Source organism: Phaethon aethereus (genome assembly GCF_964289735.1).
Source record: "Phaethon aethereus genome assembly, chromosome: 11".
Lineage (NCBI taxonomy): Eukaryota > Metazoa > Chordata > Aves > Phaethontiformes > Phaethontidae > Phaethon > Phaethon aethereus.
The window spans coordinates 6450648-6470227 of record NC_138587.1 but is presented as its reverse complement, the minus strand read 5'-3'; the positions used below and the strand labels follow the sequence as shown (position 1 = coordinate 6470227).

The window sequence follows — 19580 nt, the reverse complement described above, 5'->3', positions numbered from 1 at the left end:
CACACCCTGGTGCAATGACTGGCCTGGTCGTGCCCACGGGCCATCCCAGGACTACACATAAACCAGCTTCTACACACAGGAGCCGTCACGCTCCAAAGCTAACACAAGGAACAGCAGCTAAGCACAGGGCAGGAAGCAGGCGAGCAGGGTGTACGAGGGTTGCACTTCAGGCCTCAGACTCCTAAACTTTAGGGATCTAAGTCCTTTGCGGGTGAAGCTGTGAGAAACCGCTGCCAACCTCCAGTACTGTGGTCGCATTGAGTTTACCATTGGCCTCCATTTTGAGTAGGACTTTGTTACCCAGCACAGGGGCATGGCAGGCCTGGGGCATGGTGTGACATACTCACGGATGGCATGCACTCGAGCCACAGGGGATGAGGCATGAAAGCACTGGAAGGGCAACTGTTCTTGCTCGAGCTGCAGGGGCTCGCACCACTGTGGCTGCTGACACCAGCCTTCCCCACTGAAGCTGGAGTGTCTGGGGCATGGCCACCCCACTATCAAGGCCTCCCTGACATGGCTTGACATCCCCCTGGTGCCTGCTTGGCTGGGGCAGCCACTTTGTGGCCCCCTCCGCGCTCGGCCCCCGACTCCCTGTTTCACAGAGGACACGAACTGGATTTGCCATGCGAATATTAAACATACATCATCTTTCGCTGAAGAAACAATGACTACACAGCCACCGCTGGCAGCAGCGGCAGCGCTACGCCCCTGCCGGCTGCCTTTCGTGGGCGTGTGGAGGGCGGCGCGGTGGGCCAGACGGCTGCGGCTCGTCCTGCTGCTCGTTCCTTCACTGCTTCGGCAGCGTTTACTCCCCGCGTCGAGAAGCGTCCGGGGCCGGCGGGCGGTGGGGCCGGCCGGCGGTGGAGCCAGGAGCCGCCCCGGGGCGGTGCCGCGGCGCTCTTAGGCCTGCGCGGCGGCAGGGTGGGGGCGGCAGCGGCAGCCATGGAGGTGCAGGTGGCGCCGCTGCGGGCCTGGGACGATTTCTTCCCCGGTTCGGATCGCTTTGCCCGGCCCGACGTCAAGGACATCTCGAAATGGAACAACCGGGTGGTCAGCAACCTGCTCTACTACCAGACCAACTACCTGATGGTGGCTGCCGCCGTCGTCTCCATCGTGGGGTCAGTGCGCGGGCCTCGCCCTCCCGCCGGCTCCGGGAGGCGGCGGGGGGCTCCGGGTGGCGGCGGGCCCCGTTCCCTGGGCGGGCGGCGCTGCGCCTCGGCCCGGTGCCACGGGAAAGGGCCCGGGCGCGACGCTGCCGGCGGGGATGTCGCTGGTGTCTCTTAAAAAATTAAGGCCTGGTTGCAGTCTCCCTTGTGGAGAGCGAGGCTTGTTAGGTTAAGAGTAGGATTGGGGATTTTTTTACTTATTGGTGGGGGTCTAACAGAGGACTCCCTCTCATTTTCCTCTCCCATGGACTACTGCTCCTCGAGCACCTTTGCCCAAGGGGGGGCTCTGGGCACTCAGCTTGCCATGGGGCACCGAGCGCTTGGCAGAAAGCAGTAATGGGCTTGTGTGCCGGATCTTGCTGCTCTCTGAAAAACTGAGCTGCATCCTGTGTGGTGATCTGTGCTTCATCGTGAAATCTGTCCAGTATGACTGCTCAAGCTGAGATAAGCTTCACTTTGAATTTAAAAAAATGTAAAAGTATAGAGGTGAATTCTGCTGTCTGTTATAGTCCTAAGCTTCTGTCCAGGCGACAGAGCAAGTCTTTCTTATTTCTGAGCTAGCTCATACTGAAAAACCTTTAATATGAAATAGATAAGGTACTCCTTTGTTTCATTTTAGTGGGCAGGATTGAGACATTTGAGGCAGGACCGTCTGCTGGTATGATGTTCTGTCAGGCCCACCTTTCCTGAAGAGAACTGAGCAAGTAACCTTGTAATCATCTTTTGAGTCAAAGCTTATATGACTTTTCTTCAAGTATTGCTCTAGGGTCTTTGGTCAAAAAACTCTTAAGTAAGACATGCAGCAGAGGCTGATGATTAAGCTTTTAATATGGAAACCGGAATACTCCACTCTTCACAACAAACAATGTGCAAATGCTTAAATTGGAGAATTGCCCAGCCACTAGGCCAGAGTGGTTTTGGCTGAAGTGTATCTTATCTTGTATGTTGCAGAGGCTTAAAATTCTTTCCCTAAATCCTCCTTTTTTTTTTTTTTTAATTTTCTTTTGTTAAGCAGTCTGCATCTTGTTAGGCCTTCTGAAACTGTTGACCCAGTGTCTAAGTTGGTGAAGATTCTCTGGGTTGCAGCGAGCTTTGGCTGGTGCTCTATGAAAGGAGGAACTGAGAACCCTGCTTTTTCTTCTTGATGCATATGATGGTTAAAGGTTTGGCGTAGTGGCATAGGCGGCTTCTTAATTTTGGTGGGGATAGGTTGCACTCAGTTCCATAGACTGTTAAAATGAGACTTGCATGGTCTTTCTGTTCTTATACCACCTTTGTGTAAACTTGTCTAGCAGTGGGATGCTGTAGCCAGCTCTAAAGGAGTAAGTGAATCACAGTGGCCCTGGAAAGCAGAGGGACAGCTCTCTTCTCTAAGAAGGGGAGAGGGGGGAATGTAAACCGCTTTGATATCTCTGTTTGGAAAACTGGGATGGCAGCAGCTTTTACTTGGTCTCCTAAATTCCTTCTTCCTTTTGAACTCTGATCTCTCTTCTACAGATCAAGGGGGATATATGTCCCACTTATTTCCCACTATTTTGCTGGGGTGGGAGATGGGGGACGAAGAGAGACACAGGAGATAGAATTGCAGTTTTGATTAGCTTCTAATATTTCAATATCAAGTTGTAACTCTCTGAGTTGAAAACTTATGGATGAGGAACACCTGGAGTGCAATTTTGACCCCAGTTTTTTATTTTTAATTGCATGTCTTAAAGCCTTTGGTATATGACAAATCTGATTCTTCTTACACTGAAGTAAAGGAGGATGGGAGAAGAACTCCAAAGGAAGCAGGATAACACTTCAATAGAGAAAAACTATCAATTTCTTTTATTTAAAAGATTTTTTGCTTGGCCAGACTGTGGTATCAGGAGAAAGGTAAAGAAAGTTCTCCTGATAAATTTAAATTGATGACTAAGTTGTTGTCTTGCACTTAATTCTGTAATGAGCAGGAACCCCTGAGTGATAAATGATGAATCATAGCTTTTTAGGAGCTCCAGGGCTGTATACAGGGCCTAGGGGTAGGATTATTGAAACTGTTAATGCAGTGGTCTTCCTGTAATCAAAATTAAACTTAGCCCATGACCAACTCTAGATGGTTCTTAAACCATCTACTTAAATAGACAGACTTGTAATGCAGAGGTGGTATTTTCAGCTATTGTAGTACTTGACAGCTGTGGTGGTGCTGGGCTGATGTGGAAATTGCAGCCTAGAGCTTTCTTGATACTGGAAGTACAGTGCTTATTGTCACAGCTTCAGTTTACTGCCTCTTGTATAACAAAGTTGACCTCTCCAGTCTTCTACCATCTCTCTGCAAGGAATGGAATAACCTTACTGGGAGTGTAGTGGAATTGTAATGGTCTCTATTGCATCATTTCCCTGCCTTTCCCCGGGATTTGCCTTCTCTGACAGCTACTGTTAGATGTAAATGACTTGTGCTTTGCAACAATGTAAATTTTACTTTCTAGGTAGACAACAATAAATCAGCCAAGAAAAAACTGAAACCACTGAACTTAGTGCCACTCTACTAATACAGGCTGGTGGTAGCAGCCTTGTCTCTTCCACCTTCCCTGCCCTGCAAATTGCTTTAAGGATGAAGCTGGACTAATGTGCTTTTGTTTTTATTTCCCCCTTCCCACAACTCTGTTGCAGTTGACTGCTGATCTTGTTTTTTAACAAGATCTTTACTAAATCAAATTGTGCCCCTTCTCCTAGTTGTATAGAAGCTGGACTACCCGTTCTTACCCTGAGGCAGGGCCCTATCATTGGGAGAGCTGCACATATATTTATTAAAATTAGTGCCTCCCACAACAGTTTGCAACTCTCCCTCAAACAATCAGACGGGATAATAAGTAGCATTTGTCTATGCTTTCACCTACTCTGACAAGGCTTCTCTGTCTTGCAGTCTTCAAACCTGACTACTTAAATTGATGTAATTTCTTCTAGGCTTTTGTTGCCATGTACTTGCTAAAAATTAAGTTTCTAAGTCTGAAAACATTAAAAAGTGTACTGGATTTCAGAGTGCTGCATCTAAGAGAGTCTTCATTCTCTTCTGGCATAATGTCTTGCCTGGAGCTTGATGTCTCTTCCCATTGCCACTTCCTTCTCTGAAACATCTACCGTCCATCTGCACAACCCCTAGGAATCAATGAGCATGTGTCTTTTTTTCTTCTTTTTTTCCCCCCTTCCCCAGACCATTACCTTAGCAAACATGCTTGTAACAATTCCCCTGCCAAGGCAAACACTGTAGAGCAGCAAAATGCTTAGTTTCTCTAATGCCTAATGAAAAATTAAGAATGAGTGAGGAACACACATTGTCCTAAAACATATGTTGCACAATAATATTAGTACATAACTTCATAAAGGTCTAGCAATTCTGCAGAAAGGAATCTCTCTTGTTCTCAAAGCAATGTAAAATGAGCAACAGTAAGTAAAGAAGCATTGCTAAACCTGTGGATGCTGAGGGCTATCACCTGGGACAACGTGCCATGCATATTTTTACATGTATGGGGAGAGAAGAAGCAGAACTTTTATCTTTAATGTTGTTTGAATTAATACAAATGAGGAAGTGAGCATTTAACTGCTCTTACCTGCCCACCACTTGGAACATGGAGCAAAAGGTCTTCTAAAAGGGAATTTTCACGCTTATTTGATGTAATGACCTAACTGAGCTGCTCTAAGTAAAAAGATGTTGTTCTCAATGACTGGAAGTCTCGTACTCGGTGCCTGTGCTCACACTTGCCTAGTTACATGCAAAAGAAACAGATGTGACAGCGACTGCTGAATAATCACTCAGTCATCTAAAATGGAGATGATTTAAGGGTGGAGCCTGCTTTTGCTTTTTATGTGGCCTGCCATATTTCTGGGCTCGTGCCACTGGAGGCTTCTTGTCTTGCCTAGCTCTTTTTTTTTTTTTTTTCTTCCCCTATTCTAGAGCCATATATTCTCGAAGTAACTGCTCACCTCTCCTGCTATAAGGCTGTGCACAAATGTGCAGATACAAAATAACCTGTCAAGAAGTGATGTGGTAAGTCACTGAAAGCAGAGCTCTTTGGGCTTTCCCGCACCTATGTGGGAAATCTAACCAGTAAAAAAGGTATCTTAATCTCTTTCTGCGGGCCAGAGGTAGCTGCTTTGCTATCATTGCTTCTTCCTGCACAACTGTACCCCCAGCTGCTAGCATCTCTTCTGTCTTCTGATACTACTTCCACAAATACAAAGTGTCCCATGGTGCTATTTGGTACAGGACAAATGCCTGTGTCCCTGCAGCCTGAGGCCAGGCAGGATGCTTCTCTTATTTTATTTATTTTTCCCATTTCTTCGCTTTGTATCAAAGCAGATGCTTGAAGGAAACCTGGTCTCTGAAGGGCAGCGGGAATGTAACTGCAAGTTGCCCTGCAGCATTGCTGGAACTGGATCTGGGTGATAGCTTTTCCTTGCCAGCTTGTCCCAGCTGTACTGGAGGTCACAGCATTCTGCCAGCATTGTACCTTGTCCACCACAGAGAGCAATGCAGAAGATCATCCAGCTAGGGTGCTCTGAGCTCTGGGCTGTCAGCACCCCCACATGCTATTTAGTCCTGCCACATTGATTCCTTTCAGGGTAGTGAAAGTTAGTGGTTTTCTTCTCCAACCCCAAAAGAATTTTTCTTCCCCCAAGTCATCTGAGCAATGTAAACTCAAGTTAGCACACCATTGCCATGCTAATAGTTCTATGCATTACATTTTTAGGTATTTGAGAGGTATCATAAATCCCTGCTAAAGGGAATTATATTTAGAAAGTATCTTGTAACGTACTTAATGGCTGGTCACTTACCTTGTCTGTTTAGCTTTGAAAGACTTCCAGCCTTCTTGCCTGACCGTGAATTTGGCATACTGTGTTCTGATCTGTATATAAATAAGGCCAATATCAATGTTGGTCATTCAACTATAAGGTGACTTTTAGGGCTGTTTTACAGCTTACTTTTCCCCAGACACTGGTGTTCTGTAGGAAATGTCCATGCTTTTTCCTTTTTAGTCTTTAGCTATTGTGTTATTGAGAGCATCTGAGCGAAACTGGGTAATGGAGGTTTGTCTTCCTGAAAAATGCTATTGCTGGAGAAGTTTCTATATATGAATTTCTAGGAGAATCTTACATAGTGCTGTAAACTACGTTGTGGGCAAATCAAGCAATAAAGGGGAGTTTGGCATATGACACCCTATCCAGTACTGTAATCAACAGTATTGAAGTCTGGATTGAAGTCTCGAATACCAGTTTTTCGTGGCAACTGCTATCCCCATCTGTTTTCATGTGGCTTTGAATGACTTCATTTGATACTTATGTTCGCTGTTTTCTTGTACACATTGGAATGCAGCCCACTTCAGAAAGCATGTAATTCAAATAACCTTCCCTATGAAAGTGAGATTTCTTGAATGCGTTCTTCTTTTTTTTTTTTTTTCTTCACATCCCTTACAGCCAGTCAGTTATACAGAACCTGTGTAACACCAGAAAGAAGCCTAGAGCGTCTTTGGTCTCTTCCTTGTAATTACAGAGGGATTGCTTTTCACCACCAGTTTCTGAAGTTGTAATGAGAGTAGAGGGAAGGGTAGGGAAGATAAAGCTTTGAGAGTATTTACCAGACACATGGAAAACGTAGAGTGGAGCTCTGCCTAGCCCTTTGTTACTTCCAGGATTATCTTGTCTGGAGATTTTTGGGAACAAAAAATTGGTTGCTGTGAGTTATCTGAGTAAGCTAGCTGTGATGTGGAGGTGACTTCTACTTTAGCAATCTTATATGTCCAGTAGTACGTATATAAACCAGGCACTAGTGTACTCCAGTCATGAGTCACCCCCCTTCTCCTGCTGCAAAGGAGCACAGATGAAACGGATTTCTTTCCAGAGCAATGCTGGTCACTTTTTCCAGCCTGGAAATTTTAAGATTGACAATTCAGAGCTAAAAATAATCTGGCTAGCTACAGGGAGTGACTCGGATGCAACAAGCAAGTCTGCCCTATCACCACTTCCAAAAAGCCCTGTTGGCTTTTCGTCATGAGTAGCAGAGGCAGGTGGGGAACTGGTTTGAATTTTAATCTCTTTCCATCCAGTCATCCTGTCTCCTGTTGGCACAACTGACTTCGAGCAGAGACTGGCTTTTGATTCTTTGAAGTAAGTCTTGGGGGTTCTTCCTTCTCTAGGAAAATGCTCTCTGGCACTGCAGGTAAAGTATTGGTGTACAACAGATTTCTTCTGCCTGTGCCGGATATGAAGCACAGACCACAAGCTGTAGCATCTCCCTCAGCAGTGGGGTGGAGTGGTGAGTCATTGTGCCTGTTAGCTTTGGAACAGTGAGACTGACTGCAAAGTCTACAAGAGGAAATCTTGACTACATCTGACTTTATCGGGGCAGTGTTACGCTGCTGTCATAGTTGTAGCAGCTCAGAGCCCTCAGCTGCAGTATAATTAGATCAGTGCACATACAAGCAAGTAAATCAGAATGTACATGAAATAATATAACTTATTACTGTATAAAGTGAAATATAATAGAGTCTGGACTTTGTGTGAGTACAGAAACAATCTAAGCAAAGTCATTGCTGAAAGCTTGACTCTAAACGACTTCTAAATACTTTGGAAAGTGGTTTGAGCAGGTGATGTTTTTGCCCTGCTCCAAAAAAGGGACTTGCTGTTTATAGTCCAAAGCTGATCCACTCAATGGCTTGGTGTGCTTGGTAACTCCCATAATAATAGAACACAAACCTCAGCAGTGACTCTCTTGCCAGGCCTGGCTCTTCTTCGTGCAAGAATTATCCCATACTCCAGTTCCTTCTGACTCTCAAGCATGCATGCTTGGTACTAGGCTTCCATCTGTTGTGCTGATGGTGGTAAGCTCCTTCTGCAGGTTCATGAAATTATTTTGTTTGGGTGTAAACCAATAAGAAGGTTTATTCGGAAATAAGAAATAGTGAAATAACTTCCTTTACTTGACTTTCCCCTACCTTTCCCATTTTGCAAACTTAGACAAGATAATACAAAAAGCTAGTTCATCTGAAGGGCTGGACTGAGCCCGGTTTTGGTCATGTGTAGGGGAAAAGATCAGTCCCTTGGGCAGCTGGTTGTTGGCTGCGTCTGGTCTTGGGATTTGCTAATTCTGGGTCTGATATCAAGTGAATGTGTTGCTTGCATAGGTGGGAGGGGTCCTGCTGATAAGCGCTTCTATCATGAGGTGCTGCAGAAACTCTCATTATCCTGAGCTATGCTCAGGAAGAAAACATGAAGACAAAGACTGTCTAAATTTACTGCTAAGGGTTGCTTGTTCAGTTGCACTTGTTGCTTTATTTAGCTTCTGCCTCAAAATCAGAGGTTGATAAAGGTCTTGACATCAACAACTGACTTCTTAATGCCTTACCTCCCTCATAACAAGTTACCAGTGAGCTAGATGTTTGCTACATGGACAAAAGTCATGAAGGCTCTGAAATCCAACACTTTCTTGTTTTTTCTTTTTCTTCTCTCCAGATTTCTGAGTCCCCTGAATATGCTTATTGGTGGTACTGTGGTGGTGCTGGTGTTCATGGGGTTTGTGTGGGTAGCGCACAACAGGGATATACTCCGCAGGCTGAAGAAGCAGTACCCTACCACATTTGTAGTGGTCATCATGCTGTCTAGCTACTTCTTGATCTCCTATCTGGGAGATGTCATGGTGTTCATGTTTGGAATCACACTTCCTCTCCTCTGTAAGTATTTTTCCTCTTCTCTGGAGTCTAGGGGCATGTGGCTTGAGCTTTCTCAAATAAGTTTGCAGAGTCTAAATTGGCTGTTGCCTTTACTATCTCTAAATGATCCCAAAACAAAATTGGGGGGAGGGGACACACAAAGCAGTACAAGCCATCTTTAGCATTATTATTAAATGCATACCTGCAGTTCCTTAAGTGGTCATTGAGACTTCATCTTCTTCCAGTGATGTCATGGTGTTGGAGTGTGTCTTAAGGTGAATGCTGCAAGAGCTGTGCATTCCTTGGTCATTAACAATTAATCAGTGTGTTTCTGTCATGCAGTGATGTTTGTCCACGCTTCTCTGAGGCTCCGGAACATAAAGAACAAGCTGGAGAACAAGATGGAAGGGATAGGCTTGAAGAAGACCCCAATGGGCATCATACTGGATGCTCTAGAACAGCAAGAGGATAGTATCAACAAACTGGCTGACTACATATCTAAAGTGAAGGAGTAAGCAGCTGCAATGTGGCATTTTTACCTGTTGCAGAGTGTAGTTGCTATTTACTATTGTTCAAGCTTGCTTTCAGTTTGTGTACAAAACAGTAAATGCACGTGGTACAGATCAACAGTTGCAGAATACAGGTATTCCAAGGTCTTCAGGGCTCCTCGAAGAACATAAGAGCAGCAACTTTTTTCTCTTGTATATCAAAATGTTCTGGTGTTTACACAAATACACGCTAACTTAAATGTGCTTGTCTCTTTTTCTGGGGGATAGAGCAGGAAGAGATGGAAACCTATGGAATGCAGTCTCTCAAACTGTCTTGTAGCAAACTTGTCTATTAGTAGGAGTGAAACCCCTTTCATCTCAGTTCTACAAGATGGCAGTTTAGCCAGTTTACACTGGGCAGCAGGCTGGCAATGTTCAAAGTGAGCTGGAAGGTATCCAAAGTAGGTATGTCTCGCATCCTTCAAATCCCTCACTTGAGTCGTCAGTATTGAGACCACGTTGCTAGCTTAACTGGCAAGTGGTAAAACTGTGCAGTACTTGTAACGAATATGGGTTCCTGTCCTCTCCTCACATTCCCCCTTTAGCAGCGGGAAACAGTCTAAATAGATCTAAGCATGAAGAATATATATGGCACTGTGCCTCCAGTGTCAGTTGCAGTAAAACGCACCTTTGGTCTCTCTGAAATCTTGATCCACAGAAACTGCTTTTCTCTGCAGGAGAGCCAGAACTTCCTCATGTAACATAGCTAAACTATGGCCAAGCATGGGAGGAAAAAAGTTTTCAGATATGTTGGATGAGCTAGGTTTCTACCCTATTGATGTTTCTAAATACTGCTACTTTAGGACTTACCTTGTTCTGCTTTAGTGTGTATAGGCTGTTTTGTAGGTGGAGGTGTATGTGTGTTCTTGAACGTGGGTCATCTTTTTCCTTCTTAACCAGAATGCAAAGATGTAAGTAAAACATGCATCTCACTGACTCTGTACTTCTGACACTCTTCAAAGGAATAAACTGGATTTCAGGTTTACAAGTAAAAGCAATAAATGTCAAGATGCAGTTTTTGAAACCCATTCCAAATTCATTAAGATATGCCTGTAACAAGTCCTGAAAGTGGTATGTGGGATTCTTTTATATATATTTTAACTTACTGCCAGCTCTCATGGAATTACCTTGATCACAGGAACTTACCAACAGTGGGAGCAGGGGGGGAAGTTGTCCAGGTGACACTTCATTTCAAATATTCTTGCGTTTCTCTTTTCTAACAGATTAATTAAAAAAACAAAGATCCCTAAAGTTGAAGCTTTTATGTAACTTGCCATGCTGTTTTCGTAGTGAACTGTGTAGAAATCTGAACATGTCATTCCATTTAAGTGTTAAAGTGATCAGTATTTATTGAAAATGTCTGTATATTCCAGCTGAAGAGTCAATGGCCTGTTCCTCACTTGTAGTGCATGGTCTTTGTTTTTTGAAACCTGTTTCCACACTTATAGAAGGTAGTAGCTTATGACTTAATCATTACTGTAGAATTTTAAAAACTGCAGAGTTATGAAGAAAAATAAATTCTAATGGTGATCACTGGGTGCATTTATTTCAGAGTGGGTAAAGTGGTTGGAAACTTGAGCTTGTCTCTGTTTCTAGGGTTGGTGGAACTCCCCGGAGGGGTGGTGGGAGATCTGTCACCCTGCACCTTGTGCCGCAATCCCATGCTTGTGATTAAGGTGCTGGCTTTGCATGCTTTGTATCTGTATTAACTTTGAGGCATGAGGGACCTCTGTGCTGCGGGAATGTTATGGCCTTGCTCTTGCATCCCTAGAAACGCTTCTCTACAGAGATGGAGTACTTAAGGCATTTGTTCATGCTGTTTCAGTCTCTTACATAACTAACTAACTCCTCTTAACTGGGATTTTACATTTCTTTTAATTACTGAGGGGGATTTCTGCTTCTAGGATTACTGGCAGCTGTGTCTTGAGCAGTACTAGGACCTCAGCTCTACTGTGGTCAGACTAATGGTGTGATCTCTGTATCTGGCTGCCTGCCTCCTCCTGTGATGGATCAACTCGAGGCTGCTTGGTGGGAGAACATGGGTCAGAGCTGGGCTTTGCAGGTCCTGCTGCATATACCCTGGTAATACGTGCTTCTGTGTATAACAAAAGCACTGCTTCTGGGTATAACGGTAACTTGTGCCTGGCAGCTTGAGCTGGAGACTAAAAAAACCACTATAATATATTTTCTTTTGTATTTCCCTGTCCCAACTACTGATGTCTTAGCTGTGGTAGCCTGGCCCTGAAGCTGGTATGGGGAGCAGTGTGCTCTGACAGCTTTCTGGGGGAGTTGCTTTTAGCACTTGTCACTTGCTGCAGCGCTTTGTGTGAGGGCTTTGTACTTTTAACAAAGTTCCTTCCCTTTCCTACTTTTATCCTTTACAAAAAGAGAGGGCTGTATGAAATGGATGCAACGAAAATGTTACTTCCTTTTTCTTATGTCTTTGCCATGCAGAAATGGTGCTCTCCTTACGTGATACTTAAACTACTTGCTATGTCTTAGCCAATAGACCAACCACGTTTCCCAAGTCTGTGGTGTTACAGTTGCAGACAGAAGCGGAGCTGAGAAGCAGCTTTACAAGTTTGGAGGTGGGAGATTTGAAACAGACCAGCTGATAGATACAGAAAGGACAAGGCTGCATGAAAACTTGAGTTAATGATAGTGGAGACTATCTTGGATTCAAAGTCGTCCTGGACATGGCTGGTACTGCAGGACTATTATAATAAATGTGGGGAGGGGGAGCAGGGTGGGACTGGGATTTAGCTGCTAGGGTAAGGCTGCTAAGAGTTATAGGCAGGAGGAAGGAGAGACTCAACTGTAGGAAATCCTACCACAAGCTGCAAAGCTCTGGCTTTTGAGTAAGTAAGTGTGTCAGCCACAGGAAGGCAGGGGAGCTCCGTGTTAGCAACAGGAACAGCTTTGCTGGGAGGAGGGAGTGAATGGAAGATGATGTTCTTACAGGAGTATGCCTTGTAGCTTTAGATGGCTTGCTTTAAAAAAAACCCAAAGCAACTGGTCTTTTGTGGACATACTCCACAGGAGTGTGACTTACCTGTATCTGCTTTAGAAATAAGACTTGCAGCAAAAACACCTGTGACTAAAAAAGGTGAGGAGAAAAAATGTCATAAAAATATTAAGGAGAAGTTGTGTATATGCAGGTTTAACCCCATCATCTCCAGCCCTTCTAGGGGCAAGACATGCTATTCACACCCCATACTAGGAGGAATGAGGAGTTTATTAAACCGCTGACAGAGGGAGGGGTAAGGCTTATCCTCCTGCCACTGAAGAGTAGTGTGGAGAGACCTGAACTGGCATTTCAGTGCGCTCCAAGGTGGCTGTAATTAAGGATTACGTCATGGACAGTGGGGAATGAAGATTATAGCTCTCAAAGCAGAGCATGGCATCATCTTTTATACGCTGGTCGGGTATAATACCAACTAGACTATGTTCTGAATAGAAGTAGCTTGAAACCATCAGGCCAAGGTGTTTGATATACCAGAGCAACTGTCCTGTTCTGGGAGCGTCTTGTTAGCCATGGAAGTGCTGCACACATCTTACGGAGAGTGCTTTATTTCATTTCTGTTTCCTTAGCCTAAAAAATGAAGCTGTATACATGGAAACCAAATACATTTCTCATGGACAAGAGAATAATAAAGGAGTGTGTGTGTGAAAAGAAGATAAGATAAAGCACAGCATGTTCCCGCGGAATCTGGCAGCAGAAGGACAAAGTGGAAGCAAAAGAGTTTGCTGACAAACTAGAAAGACAGGGTTATTGATGCCTCTGAGAAAACACTCCCACAACAAACTGGAGCCTTAAATCCATTTGGCAGACAGATGGCACTGGGATTGTTTGATACCTGATGGAAACGCTTAGCACTGACTTTTCCCATGCCAGCCGTTTTCACCACGCTTATAAAAGTGTGTATCACAAGCTTTGTTCCCAAAGAGTCGTATATACCACCTGGGTTCTGCAGAAAACATCTGCTGAAACAGTTGTAAGCAAAACTTGAATAGTCTTTATTCCAAGTTGTTTTCTTCAGGTCAGTCTGGTCTCTCACTCTAGCTGCTTTGGCAATGGCACCTGGATGAGGACAGTAAGTATTAGGAGGAGGAAATCTCTCGGTCTTATTTCCCAAATACATTTCGTTTCATACAAACCTTCAGAAACTGTAAAAAGGTCAAAAATACAACAGCTGGGAGCTCTATGGAGCTCTGGTTGGGAATTTTTTTGTAATTCCCCACTTGCTGTTTCCAATCCTTAATGCCCAGGAAATCAATCTGCCAGCAATGAGTCCCACTATGGAGCAAATAAAAACACACAGCTCGGCTCAAGCAGTGAAACCTAATTTTAGAGATGAAGCTGAGGCTATCGAGGAAAATGAGGAGTTACCAAGGGCACACAGGCAGATGAGAATAAAACCCTAATGCCCTGAATCCAAGCCCTTTGGCCTAATGACAGAGCACCAAAAAAACCCACCAAACAAAAAACAATCCCAAAACCCCAACACGTGTCCATCGCTTCATCTTTCTGTGGGCTGTGATAGCAATTGTTATCTATCTATCATCTGGCCCATTTAGGATGGACCACGAATTGATCCCTCCGTCCCAAACCCCGCCACCCTCATTTATAAAAACCTCCCAAGGATTTTGGGGCGGAATGGCTGGGGTTCACTATTGCTCCCCAGCACTCGGCAGCACCTGGGTTTCCAAATCATTGCTGTGCAAAGTGACGGCTGTGCTCGGCAGAGCACCAGCACCATCATCCTCCATCTTCCTGAGAGGAGGGGAGGCAGCAGATCCCACAGCAGTGACGGACCAACCTGCCCTCACAAGCACCGTCTTGGCGTGTAAGGTAAACCATGATCTCTGCAAGAGCAGGTCGTCTTGTATTCGACATGGCACCAAAATACAAAACCTAGACTGGCCTAGAAAGGCCAGAAGTGCCCTGAGGAGAGGCCCTGGCTGCAGCCAGGTCAGACTGACCAGCAGAAAACGCAGCCCCAAAACTTGGTTTGAGGGCAGAACATTCACGTTAAACCTGGACCAGTGTCACCGCAGGACCTGGCCCTGCCAAAACTTCAGGACAAACTACTCTCTTTAGAATTACTGAGGGAATAATTATTTCTGTGTAGGTATAAATGAAAGCAAAATATGTCCCACTATGTAAAAATATCAATATTAAACAAAATATGAATTACAAATTACTTGACCATAAAATATGAATTACAAAATACTACTGGACCATTTGTAATTGCAAAGGATTTTCTGTCCTCTTCCTCTAGCCTTAACAACACAAACAGATGCATCAACATCACTAGCTACAAAAAAATCAGTCAGCTTGTGGCTCAGAGGCTGGTGCCATTGATGGAATTTTGTTTTTTTTGCCCATGGAGAGGTTTACACAGCACCGGGCCTGCTGGCTGCAGAGTTCAGCTGTCTCTGAGGGGGAAAAGGACTCTTGCTTATGAGCTGGAGGGCCTCATCGAGACGGCTTTAAACTAGATTTGAAGGGGGAAGGGGATAAAACCAGGTTCACTAGAGATGAGCCTAGGGGTGGCATGCCCATGTTGGAGGCGAAATCGATAGCCCAGCTCAAGTGCATCTACACCAATGCACGCAGCATGGGCAGCACACAGGAGGAGCTGGAAGGGACATGGTTTAGTGGGCATGGTGGCGTTGGGTTGAAGGTTGGACTTGATGATCTTGAAGGTCTATTCCAACCTTAATGATTCTATGATTCTATTCTACAATTTTTTGAATAATGGTACAATGCAAGGAAATATAACGTTTCAGGAAAGCAAAAGGTCGAATCTGGTGGCCAGCATTTTGCGAAGTGGACCATGAATTTGGTACCCAAGTAAGAGCATCACCAAGAGGTAATTGTTATCATGGTTTGGGACTTCCTCCTCACACTAAAGCTTATAATTTGATTTCAACCAGACCAACCAAAGGCGGTCCTGGACAACAACTGTGCCCCAGACCCTTCTTGCTTCCCACAGCCTTGGCCCGGCAGGTTTGTGGCAGCACTGAAGGAGCACGGTTACTCGTCGCTGCCGGCCCGGGGGCCTGGGCACCCACCGCAGGAGCAGGGGAGTGTGGCCAGCACGTTGCTGGAAACCCAGTTCCCGCCTCCGTGCAGTTTCTGAAGTGACCTCGGGTAAGCTAATTTGCTGCCAGTGTTTCAGTTTACCCTTTATTAAATGGGCCAAGTGACGGTGCTTTCTTGTGTAAAGTGAGAGCTAAAGGAAAACAGGGCTGCCGGAAAGAAACACGTGGTCTCTGTGGGGGACTGAGGACAGACTAACACGGAAAATAATACCTCTTGCTCTCCTGAAGCAAACATCTTGTAACAGCCTTTGCCTATCGTAACTAATACGCTATTACTAGTATGCGAACGTTGAGTTTCTGAGGTTTTGTTTAGCTCCTGAGTGAATTTCCTTTCTTCCACCTGTATGGATGCGAGCCACACCTTAGTGCTGCCAGGGGAGACAACCACCTGCGCCCCAGGAGCGGCAGCCCGACGCTGAGCGATGACGACATGCGGCGTGCGGGTGCGTTCGCAAGCCCTGCCAAACGGCCGCCGTTTCAAACGACGGCTCTGGAGCGCGCCGGGTGAACGCGGTTCCCTCCCCTCATGGCTGCGTGCGAAGCACTTACCGGTTTAAGATAAGCGACGTTACTCTGACGAATGTCGTTTAGTAGCTGATCTCTCGGGGTTATTTCGACGAGGGGAGGTGGCCTTCTCCTGGGAACGGGTTTAAGCGTTTTGATGACATCTCTGAGGTTGGTTTTCTCGGCGGGTTCCACGTACTCTGGCACGGCGGGTTTGCGCTGGATCTTCTTCAGCTTGACCACTTGGAAGCTGCTGGGCTTCTCCCTGCGCGGCTGCTCGGGGGCCGGCTGCCTCGCGCTCTCCTGCCTTTTGCTCAGAGACATGGGGACGGGCGGTTTCGGGGCCTGCAGGGGTTCGTGCAGCCTCAGCTGGGGCAGCGATCCCCCCAGCATTTCCCACATCCCGGGAGGCAGCCCAAGTCCGTTTTCCAGCATCGCTATCAACTCCCTCTGCTCTTTCATTTGCTGCTGCCTCTGATCCTCTTGCCTCTTTTGCCTCTGCTTGTCCAGGTTTCTGCTGAGCAGGTTGGTCACCACCATCCTGGGCCCCGGCAATTCGAAGTGGTACCCCATTTTAAGGAGGGTGGTGTTGGCTTTCAGCAGCCTGGCGATCTCCATTTCTGCCTGGTGGCCCAGCATGCTCCGCTGGTTGTGAAAGCGGAGCTCCGTCAGCGTCTCGTTGTACTGCAGGCACCTCATGATAGCAACGATCCCTTTGCCAGAGATGAAATTGGAATCGATGTTCAAGGTGGTGATGCTCCTGTTCTCCCGCAGCATGTTGGCCAGCGCGAATGCCACGTTGTCGTCGGCCCCCACGTTGGCCAAGCTGAACGTTTTTATGTTCTTATTCTTTTTCATGGCGTTGACAAAGTCTGTCAGCATTTCTTTGGGGATGTTTTCTATGTTGTTCAGGTTGAGCTCTTTCACGTCCGGGTTGTTTTTTCGGACTTTCTCCAAACTCTCTTCTAAATTGGTTTGATTTCCTGAAGGCCTGGCACTTAGCTTCATGAAGCTGGTATCCAGTGCTAACTTTTTGGGGATATTTAATTTTGATATTTTCTTTTCATTTTCATTTGGCTTTTCCGTGATTTCTCCTGATTCTGTACCTGGTTTCTTACTTATCTGATCGCTGTGAGGGTTTTCATCGGTGTAAGTCTCCTTTGTTTCCAATTCAGCCTCATCTTCCTCCTCTTCTTCCTCTTCCTCCTCTTCTTCGTCATCTTCCTCTTCCTCCTCTGCTTCTTCCTCCTCCTCCTCTCTCGCTTCATCGCTTCCATCTTTCTTTGTCTGCCCACATGGTGGTCCTGAGTTGGACAAGTGCTCGTTTTTGTAATGTCTCTCTTTTCCCTCCGCTCCCGGCACCCTCCCGCCGGCCGTCTCGCTGCTGCCGCCAGCCTTTTCTCCCGCCTCCTCCGCAGCGCTCCTCTGAGGAAAACAAAACCAGCTGAAGTAACTGAACGCGGCTTTGTTACGTTAACTCGCTGATAAAATAAATACGTAGCAGCTGGATTTAGATGCCTCTGTGGCCACACATCGTAGAATAATCCTGAACAGTGTCATCGCCTGTAGGTCAGGGCTGTGCTGGCTTGCTTGGGAACACGGGAGCAATTGCTCTTAAAGTCGTTGCCAACCAGTTTCTCATCTTTGCCTATTAAGCACCCTGACAATTAGACCCTGTAAGTATTTAAGGCTACGTTAGGGCGGTCCTCAAACCCTCCTGGGGTTTAAGATTCTCTGATCCAAGGGTTTTGAGTAATTTTTATCATTTCCTTGATGAGAGAGAAAGTTTCTTTCGTATGCCACAAACCATTGGAAATTGGCATTAAGCGCCGACCGCCCAGCCCGAGGAGGAGCGACGGGGGCACGTCCTAACCGCAGGGGAGGCACCCGGCACAGGAGACAAGGCCGCCTGCTCTGGTACCTGCCGGGGCATCACAGCTAAGGAAGCACGTCAATGAAGACGAAGCAAAATACTAGCTCAATTTTGTTTTGAGTCCGGAGATGGGAAATGGGACTCTGCACACAGGTGTTGCAAGGCAGTGGGGCTTCTAGCATCAAAATGAGATTAGCTGCAAACTTCCACCATCTCCAGAGACCCTCCTACCTGAGATTTTTTTTCCAAGCATCTTTTTGCAGTGGATCCTCCATCACTGAAAAATGCTAATAAAGATCAAGATCTTTTCCTAGAAGATTGGCACTAGTTCAGGCAGGGCAGTGTCATGGCTTGTACTTCACCAACAGTCAGACAAAATGGTCATAAAGTCACTTCTGCCCTCGGGGCTGTGGTTCCTATTTGCTGTGGTAGTGGATGGGTTTAGTATGGGAATTGCCTGACCAGTTGTGAATGCAGCGGACAGGTCGACACTCAAATTCCAGATTTAACCTCCGAAGTGTTAAAAAAGATTGTTTCTCTGAGCGTAAGAGTATTGCAGGAGGGAAAAAAAACCACAAATGTCCCCCCACCTCTCCAGAGACAACCCATGAAATCCGCCGCGGGAAAACTGTGATGTACTGTGCAGTTGTGTATTAGTAAAACACTAGTTTAAAAAAAAAAAAAAAAATCAGTTACCTCAAATTCACTTGGGTTCAGGTATGGATGTGTTTCACCTGGCCAAGTTTCCGTGCTGTTAACCTATTTTTAAGTGTGGCCCTCATCCTGAAAAATATCTAAGTATGACCTTAACTTTATTTCAAAGTCATAGGAATAGAAGAATAAATTTAAGTACTGTAATGAAAAGGGTTGGACTAGCTAATGGAGTTTGCATGCTTGGGTGTTAGTGAATGTTTCACATTGTTAAAATGCAATGATTTGTGTTTTTGTCCAGTACAACATCAAATTCTGTCAATTATTTAGTTTTAATAGCTATGATTAATGTAGTCTTCTACAGAAAAGCAACATGGTGTTGGTTCCATATGCAAAGTCAAACAAATTTGAGTTACAGTCTCCAAACTGACAATTTCTCATTGATTCGCTTTACTGAAACATAATTAGGATTTTCTTACATTGAAAAGCTTAAGTCAATATTTAGGAAAAGCAAATAACAAAATTACTAACCCTGACGTTAGTCCAAGCTGGATCCTGACATTGCTGAGGTTTTTAGGATGAATTTAAATTTGTTTGTACCTTCCGTAAGGGATGGAAGCAGAGGCAGGTTAAGGTATTAAAGCTATAAAACAGATCCCACAGCAGATGCATAATAAATATTTGTGATTTTTTGGCTTGTTACCTCAGAGGGCAAGAGGGTGACGGGAACTCTCTCGTCCTCGAGCATGCGTCTGGATGCCTTCTGCCAGTACAGGTAGTCAACCAGGGACCTGTGGTCGAAGCTCCCCGTGGGGGGTTTCTCTGTCTGGTCCCTCTGTATCATCCCTGTTGGGACTTCGGGGTCTGGGGCCATGACTTCCATCTCACACTGCAGCTCCTTTAGCTCCTCGGGGGACAGGTTTGCCAGGATTTCATCTTCATCGATGTCCTCAGGACACACTTCTTCGTCAGAGTGTCGGCTGAGTTCAGACATGTTCTTTCTTCTCTCCTTCCTCTATTACTTTTTAAACCTAAAGAGAAAGCTAAA

General features: G+C 45.5%; 2 protein-coding genes across 2 annotated transcripts; one reads left to right on the top strand and one right to left on the bottom strand.

Annotated features, from left to right (window-relative positions):
• Positions 1–510: 510 nt before the first annotated feature.
• ARL6IP5 (ARF like GTPase 6 interacting protein 5) lies at positions 511–9363 on the top strand (the record flags this gene model as incomplete). The annotated part of the gene is made up of 3 exons (XM_082004462.1): positions 511–1121; positions 8652–8869; positions 9191–9363. Exons 1-3 carry the CDS (start codon positions 946–948, stop codon positions 9361–9363), a joined length of 567 nt encoding a protein of 188 aa, XP_081860588.1. The 5' UTR covers positions 511–945.
• Positions 9364–13450: 4087 nt separating this feature from the next.
• Positions 13451–19526, bottom strand: LMOD3 (leiomodin 3; the record flags this gene model as incomplete). Its single annotated transcript, XM_082004737.1, has 3 exons — positions 13451–13477; positions 16054–17433; positions 19236–19526. The coding sequence occupies 3 exons, from the start codon at positions 19524–19526 to the stop codon at positions 13451–13453; spliced, it is 1698 nt and encodes a 565-aa protein (XP_081860863.1).
• Positions 19527–19580: the final 54 nt, after the last annotated feature.